Source organism: Neospora caninum, chromosome Ia, assembly GCF_000208865.1.
Source record: "Neospora caninum Liverpool complete genome, chromosome Ia".
Taxonomy (NCBI): Eukaryota; Apicomplexa; class Conoidasida; order Eucoccidiorida; family Sarcocystidae; genus Neospora; species Neospora caninum.
The window spans coordinates 509,798-518,523 of NC_018385.1; the positions used below are offsets into that span (position 1 = coordinate 509,798).

At 55.4% G+C, this 8,726-nt stretch overlaps 1 protein-coding gene across 1 annotated transcript; it reads right to left on the minus strand.

The window, feature by feature from the left end:
* Positions 1-589: 589 nt before the first annotated feature.
* NCLIV_000650 (uncharacterized protein) lies at positions 590-6,897 on the minus strand (the record flags this gene model as incomplete). Its single annotated transcript, XM_003879553.1, has 4 exons — positions 590-1,822; positions 2,688-2,851; positions 5,327-6,355; positions 6,648-6,897. The coding sequence occupies 4 exons, from the start codon at positions 6,895-6,897 to the stop codon at positions 590-592; spliced, it is 2,676 nt and encodes an 891-aa protein (XP_003879602.1).
* Positions 6,898-8,726: the final 1,829 nt, after the last annotated feature.

Here is an 8,726-nt window from a genome sequence, read left to right on the forward strand (position 1 = left end):
CCCTTTTTTGGGGGGGGGGGGGGAGGGTGAACGCGAGAAGAAGCATTTATTAAGTGGGAAGGCATTTATTAAGCGGGAGACGAAAGGAGGAAACGAGGAAGGGGAACGGCGAGAGAGAGTGGCGGGGTGATTGTGGAAAGGCATGCAGAGAGGCAGGAATTGTTCGGCGCGTCCCTGGCCACGCCGTGTGTTTCGTGGAAAGACAAGTGCGTTGAAAAAGCGTTTTGAGTTCTTGGGATTGTGGATTTTCGCGGTGGTGTCTTGAATAGGAACTCCGACCCAGTCGGACAGAAGAGTCGCGCTGGGTTCAGCTGTTTTGTCTTGGCATAACGGACAGGGTAACCAGATAGCATGGCACCAACACAGGAGCTGTACTGACCCGTCCAGCCCCCGCACACAAACGATTCGCGAAAATAGGCGCCTGTGGATTTAGTAGTGGCGCGACGTGCGTGCTTTTTGCTGCAACTCTACTCAATTCGCAAATTTTGCACATGCACCTGCACGAGATACAGCACAGGACGTATGCCACGAAAGGTTCGCCAGACCGTAGCCTGCAAGTGTCGCATTGCGCCCGGTCTGGGTGTGGATTCTACACGGTTTCACCACCACCTCTGCAGCAGTCCACGGATGCTTCGTGGATGTGCCGAAACGCGGCGACGGCGATTTGCACAAGAACAACGATCACGAGTGGAACGTGGATGGAAAAGTTCGGGGCCGTCTCACTGGTGTGGCAGTACACCGTCACTTTCCTGTCGGTCGTCCACCCCATTTTCACGAAGCTTTCTCCCTTGATTGTGTAGACGGCAGCAACATCGTTGAGAGCTAGGAACTCGCGAGTGCAATCTAGAGACCACAGAGGAATTATCGGCATTTGTTGTGGTTCGTGCGCACTGCCTTGGATCTTTATCGTGACTGCATTCTCCTGCACCCCTCTACGCGAGACATCATCGCTCTTTTGCGCGGCTCGGTCTTTGGCCGCGCCCTGTTCGTTGTGTCTGGTGTTTTCTAGCGGACGACTGGCGTAAGGGTAACTCTGTCGGAGGGTGGAGCGGGCGGTACGCGAACCACGGGTGTCTCGAAAAGACGTTTCCTCGACTTTCCCGACAAACTTTGCCTTCTGGCAAAGAGTTCCCACCAGACACTGGCTGTAGACTCCCGTGACACCCTTGAGAAGCGCCACGCGTTCACCGATCCTGAGGAAAATGTCGCCGGTGGTGTCTGACCCAAGTCTAGAAACGATACGAATTCCATCTGTACACCAGACAGTAGCCACGCACACGTCTCCGATTCCTGAGTATAGACAAGCCTTGGCCCAGTAGATGAGGCCAGATCGTATCGTCAGGGGGTTGTCCAGACCCGTCGGTACGGCGTGGGCAAGAGGAGCGAAGCTTTGCGGCACTCCGAGGCTCTCCACCTTCATGTTATATTCTTCTACGTGTCGCCAGTCTGCTGCGCGGAGAGCAGCAAACAAAGCGGAGCAAGACGCAACCGACCTCAGCAGAGGCTCTTCTGCGTCCACCGCGGGCTCCAGCTTGGCGCTGCAAGCGAGCTGAGGAGTGACAACTAGAGATGGCAGCAAGATCCCGCGGGAATCGGGAGCGTGAAAGGACGCAGAAGGGGGAGAGGGCGTTCCGGACGAAGGCGTGAACGTGGACGGGGGAACTGAGGCCGATGAGAACCGCGCGAGATTGATGGCTTCCTCGCATTCAAGATACGAGAGAGGCCCAGTCGCGAAACTGAGGTCGGCCGACTGTCCTGGATATAAAAATGAATCCCGAGCGGCATTCCAAGCTCCGCCAATATCCGGTTCCTGTCCAAGCACCTGCTCGACCACAAGTTTCGTGCGTCAACAGAAATAAAACTCCAAGACAATAGACTTCGTCGTCCTGGAAACACCGGGTACGATCCTTCTGCTACATATTGTCCAGCGTGACTGAGGTTAGAGTGCAACAACTGAAATTACGTCTCCTATTTATCAGCACTAAAAGAAGCAGACTCTGTTTTCCGGAGGCCCTCGGTCAAGAGGCATAAACTCACACCGACTTGTGGATCTTGTCTCACTGGGCCGACTGCGCGATTCGGCATACACGAATTCCTCGCTCGAATGTGCAACTGAAACCGATTCTGGAGAAAGGAGACCGTTTTCCTTTCCTTTTGCCGCGCTGGACCCGGCCAGAACGAGGGGTGTTATCGCAATCGAAAACCAGGGTCACACACGCCGCTGCCTAAGATGGTTTCGCTCATAAAATCTCCATTCCTTCAAGTGCTGCTGGATCCCCCTCTTTTAGAATTTCTAGAAAGTAACCTAGCGCGGCCGTGTCGACATCCTTAAGGAACTACAGACTTCTATAGGAACACTCGGGTGTCAACGTTACAGGCAGTCCTGAACTCCCCAAATTACAAATGCGGCGTGGATAAACCAGGCTTAAACTCGCGTCAAACAGTCTTGCAATTTCGTTTGAATCGCTTTCCACTAAAGCGTGTATAGTCGTTCTCGCAACATACCACTGACATTGTTTTTGCCTGCACCCAAATGACATATGAACGTGGGGAAGCATTCTTCAGATCTGGTTTGTCTGCTTAGTGCGCGAGACCAGACTGTGAATTGTTCGCTGAATAAACCTTTAATTACGTCAGAACATCAATTCGTTCGTGTGTCTAGAGACCCTGCGAGTATGCGCACGTACGTCTCGAGCCTCTTCTGGAATCTGCGATGGTCCGGGGCTTCCATCAGACACAGCCTCTGTAACTGGTCTGGGGGTTGTGATTGGGCGTTCCGTTGGGGTCACCGGTTGGATGTTCTCGTTCCACGACAAAATCTGCCCATCTGCTCCCCCCAACTTTGCGGGGGCTGCCAAGAAAAGAAAGTTGACGAGGAATCCTTGAAGCGAGGGCATGTTGATCTGACCTGGAGGAAATGGCGGGCAAGTTCCAAAGAAGCGGTTGGGCGACACTTGAGGAGAGGAAACCCCACTTAACCATTTCCAACCGTTCGCCACTTCCTTTGGCATCACGCAAAACGGCACTTACGCCGGAAATAACGGTTGCATGCGTCGTAACACAAGTTGACGCATGCATCCAGTTGAGTAAGCAAAGGAACGTTTCTGCGCTTACTTCAGTTTGAACGTCTGTCGTGCCTGCGCATTTCGTCTTGGCGCACACGCTGCGCGAACGTGGCTAAACCGATGCTCCGCCGTAAACTTCCCTCAGCTAGAGATCGCAGGCAGTCTCAGGATCTCGCGCTTTACTACTAAAGAACCAAGCCTATCTCGTGACGGGTTCACGGAAGGACGTACCCTTGACGACTTCGCGGGAGTCTCATGGACGAATGCAGTGCAGGCATGAACCTATCGTTATTGTATCTCCAGTGTGCTACCCTCCTACAATGCAGAGACATGTGTATGACCATACAAACTAGAGTGTCAGGTACGTATATAGTGCCTATTTTGACCTGTGTGGAGGGAAGTGGAGCGGAAGCACACGGCTGTACAGCCGGTGACGGAGAGGCGAGAAACTGAGGCTGCACTCTTCTTCACTGGGGTCCTCTGCAAGGCGGGCGGCGAGCTTCGAACAGATACTCTAAATCCGTTTGCAAGTCCGGTCTATCGGGCCGTAGCTTCCCCACGAGAAAGCCCACTGTCCAACACACGCTTTTGAAGATAAAGACCTCTCGACACTCTGCGGTTGCAGTTACATAAACTTCCCCGAGTCTCGTCTTTTTTTTTCGAGTCGCCGTGCCTGTAGCCCTGTGTCTCCCACGATTAACGCGGTCCAGCAACAATCCGATTTGTTATATCATGCGGCGACGGGGCAGCAATCGGCTAAATGTTATCTCTGATCTCCCCAAAACCCAAGTTTGACGTGCTTGGCGCTGTGACCTGGATATACATAACAGTGTTACCTGCAGAACTACGATGCGCCAGGCATTAAACATCGCAGAACCTACGGTGCGCTTCACCTGTGGAAGCCGCTTCCTTAACTATACAGGAGGCCCTTGGAACCCTCCAAATTCTTTCCTCGGCCCGATACAGAATCGCTCGAAAAGAACGCGTTTGACGGCGCGGAATGCGCGGAGAATCTGCGACCCTTGAGTAGGGAAAAGTACGGTTCACTTGACATGCACATTTCTCATTCGATGTGCTCAACCATTCGGTGGCTTCACAGCAGAAAGAAACCAGAACGCACACAACACTAGGGCATTGTTCGTCCACGTTCCTCACGGACTCGTGACGAACATAGTGTGTTGAAAAAGCGCTCCAGAAAAGGAATAAACGGATAAAAGGCACGCGCCGGCATATTACAGTGTGGTACAGAAACGAAACAACGGCGACTTTGCTCTGTAAGATGCCGGCGCACAGTTGCTATTAACAAATTGTGGACTCACGCAACGTGGTCCCATATTCACTTCAACGGCTCCAGGCGAGACGCGGGAGAAATTGCACTCTGTAAAATATCGAGAAATGATCTGACGACCCCTTCAAAGGCAATAAACGGAAAGGCGCATTCTAGCTTGCCGTATACCTGCGCGCACAACGTGGCGCTCACATGCCCCACGCTGCACGGGAACTGCAGCAGCGGCTGACACATTTTCCGAGCCTGTGTACCTGTGGCATGCCCATGTTCTTCTGAATTTCCCGCGTTCCTCCCCCGTTTCGCTGGCCCTGGCCAGGCGTCGCATGTGAGCCAATCCCCGCCGCTCAAACGCGATCCACGAGCTGCATTCATCACCACTGATTCGCGGGCGACATCCGACAACCGCAACTCAGGGCGTTACAAAGGCTATTTTGACTACGTGAACTCTCTCGACACCGCGAGATCCTGGTTTTCCCGTCTAGAGCTGTAGGAGAAGTAACGGCCCCGACGCACGCAGTAAACAAAAACGGCATTCACAATATTCTTCACTAAAACACGGTACCACGACCGCATTACACGCAAGAAGCTGCTCCGTATCCCCCCAGCGGCCTAGCGTCGCCACTTTCGCCTTTCTGAGTTGTGTCTGGAGTCTTCCCTCTCTCCTTCTACACGGCTGAGACGCGTTCTGTGGATTCGTTTTTTCGTCTCTCTTGGCGCAAGCTTCCGTGGTCCTGCTTGCCCGAGGAATTCTGTGCATTCTGGCGGCTGCCTCTCTCTCCGTTTTCTTCCCTTCGTCGATGGAACAGAACGCTATCGCGTGCATACCTCCAACGTTCCATGTGTCGGCATACCCCCACGGCCTGCGGGTTTCCGCAACTGGCCCTCGCGCGCTAGGTCGTATGCACGGAAGCCCTAAATCCCCTTTCCAGGTACGCTTATTTTTCTTTCACATCTGGCGGTTAGTCACGCTCACCCTTGCGCTTTGCTGCATTTTTCTCCTTCCCTTTCCCTCGACCGCCTTCCTCGCCGTTCACAAACTTGTCTTCCTCCTCTTGCCGCTGACGGATCTTCGCTCGTATCCGCTTCATCGCCTCGTCGGCACCCGGGAGTTTGGAGAACGGCGCGGGGCCGGTTCTCTGGCGCACTACCGCGAAGTCGATGCCTTCGAAATACGGGTCGTCCATGACTTGACTGATGTTCGGCCTCGCCTTGGGATCCAGGTTGGTCATTTTCTTCACCAACGTTGTCAGCCTCTTTCGGTTCGGAATCCGAACTTTCTGGTCCATCAGCATGAGCCCCAGGCGCCGAAACGTAACGCCGAGGCTGTAGACATCGGTCGTGTCGTCATACCGGGTGCGCGTAAACCCATGCCGCAAAAAGTACGTCGACGTTGTCTCCGGAGGCATGAAGTCGGTCGTTCCAACCAAATACGATTTCTCGTCAGCGAACTCGACTGTCGCCATATCGGCGACGACAATGTGGCCATCGGGAGCGACAAGGAAGTTGTCGTCTTTCAAATCGCGGTGCGTCAAATTCCTTTCGTGCAGCTGCCGAGCAGCCATGGCCAGTTCGGCGAGCAAGAGCACAAAGTCTACCGTCGCAGCTTGTTCTTCCACCGTGTTCGGGAGCATCCGGTACAGTGGCAAGACAAGATACACAACGCGCCTGGTTGTGCTCCGCAGCGCCGCCAAGAGGGGCAGAACATAGGGGAACTTGTTCTTGTCATCGAACATCCGGTGGATGTACGGTTCGCTGACGACGCTGTATAGGTCGACGGCTTCGTAGGGGATCGCCTTGATCACTAGCCCGTATGGGACATCCTCGCGAGCGAAACCCAAAAAGTCCAGAAGCGCCGACGACGGTTTGTAAATGAGAGTGACTTCCGAGTGACTCGCCGAGAAGAATGTGGCCGTAACCCGGGAACCTGCCTTCTTGAACTCGTTGAACTTGGAGTCGTCAACGGGCCGCAACCGTTTAAAGATCTGCATCCGCTTTAAAAAGCCTGCACGTGAAAACACGCAAAACCTAACAACACTGCATGTCCACGTCCACACGCAAACCACCGGCCCTCTCTGCCCACCACGCACGCCTTCCTACCGCTCATGCAAAGAGGCCGCCACGCGTAACACTCTCCCCACGCAGCTGGCGATGTCGACGCGGCGGCAAGACTCCCGTTCACACACAGCTCTAACAAGCTGACAAAAGAAGCCCTTTCGACGAGGCGTCGATTGCGATTTAAGCCTCGCCTCGGTGTCATCCAAGCCTCGCCGCCCAGCCTCCTCCGGTGTCGTTACCTGGCACGAGCGAGTCCAACCGTCGATGCTGCGTGCCGGTAAGGGGGTGCACGTCGGGCGCGAGTCTCTCGGAGGTGGACTGAAGCTCTTCCGCCGCGCCCTGGTGGTCCGCGGAGGCGCTGTCATGGAATGTCGAAGGGAATCTTTCCTCTGCGGAAGGCGGCTCTGCATTCGCGGCGAGAGAGAAGTTTGCACGTGGGCGCAAACCGGCGACGGAGAGGACAGCGAGAATGCTGAGGAATGCGCACATTTTGGGCCTGGCGGAGCGAAACCGGGGCTTTCCCGTCGGTTTCCCCGCCACCCTCAGAGCAAAAACAGACGCCATTTTGTCGCGACAACCAGGTGGGAGGTCTCCAGGTCCGATGCTCTCTGGCGCGTCTCGGCACCTCCATGCACGAAGAGATGCGCGAAGGAAGCCGGGGCGTGCATCCATACCCGGTTTCTTCACGCCAGGGAGATCTCGTTTCCCGCCTCTCCCGGCCAGGCCTCTCGGTGAGCTTGTCCGAGTGCTCCGCAAACACAGGGCCCCCTTGGCACTCACACCAGCGAGAGAATCGACCGTCCTCTCCGGTCTCCGAACCACCGGCTGGCGCCTTCCACGGCAGCCGCGCCCAAACTTCAACGCCAGATTCAGTTGGGGCGTCCCAGAGGTGAAAATGTCGATCAAGTACACTTCACCATCCTTAATCGCCACATTGAAAAACCGGGCCAAGCGAGACGACTGGGCTGAAAACCAGAGGCGCGCGCGAGAACCAGAATCCACAGCGTGGCGGGAGCGAGCTCCACACGTTCCCAAGCCTTTCTTGGCGAGAAACACGAAAAGAAGTCGAATTTACGGGTACGATATGAGGTGAGGTATCATGGGAAAGGAAGAGCAACTTGGAAGGGAATCGACGGGGTGTCGCAAAGAACGCCCAACCCCCGGTTCGCGGTGTGGCTGCGGAAAGAACGATGCATGCCCCACTGTTTTTTAGCGCGCGCCTGGCGGCGGAGAGAGACACGACCCGGCTACTTTCCCAGCCTGTCCACGACACCATGAAAGATAGACGGGGAGCAGTGCACCTGCCAGTTTCTCTTAAACTCAAAGCCGACACGTTCGCCGTCTCTGCTCTGGAAACAGGATGCCGCTCCACACCTCGAACCCCCGTCGCAGGGGGGCTCTCCGGGGTGACAGCCCGAGCCGTTCGGTGCGTCAGACCCTCGGGTTCCGCGGCCAGCGTTTGGCCCGCCAGTGAAAAGCCGAGAAAGGCTGCAAGTACGACGCACAGCTTCATTCTGCGGCTACGCAGCAGGTGACCCGTCTCCCCATCCTACCGGACCGTCCGACTGCGTGCTGGCGGCAAATCGTTGCGGAAAGGCTTCTTCACGTAGACACCCTCACTGGGTTGTGGCTAGGGACGAACACGGGCGCGATGCGCATGCCCGCCGGCTGACACACCGGTGATGGAAGTTCCAAATGTGGTCAGCGAATGCGTCCTCATTCGGTAAACTTGTGCGATCGAGTGGGACAGGTGCGCCGGAGCCCTGAATCTTTGCAGATCAGCGTCCATCATAAACCTTCCTGCTGGACGGTTGGACGTCCAGATCAAACAGCCGGGAGAAATAGACTCCAGCTTCCAATCGTACTTCGCTACAGCCCCATGTTTATACCAAAAACCCTCAAAGCTGCTCTCCGCAAGGGTAGCGGCGTGGGCGACACTGGACAGCAGCCGTAGGCAACTGAGGGGTTGTGACTTGTAGAGTCGGAACGGCGGGTTTTGTAAACGTGGAGGTGTGCCAAGGCTCTCCGACAGTCGCGTGAGCATGTGCTCGCCCTCAAAGGTGTAAATGTGTTCGTTCAACATCACTGGCTTTTTCTCTGTTGTCTCTAGCCCTGGGCGCATCAACACAGTTGGCGGTGGGTCAATGCCACGGGAGCGTGCTTTTCCACTGTGCCGCACAGCGCTGCGACAGAAAATGGTGGAAAATGCGCGTCAGCATCAATTTCCAGACAAACGCGTAGACTCCTCAGTCAGACAGGAACCACCACGTGGGATAAACAGGACAGACTTGCATTTCGAGTGAAAGGATCCGAGGCCG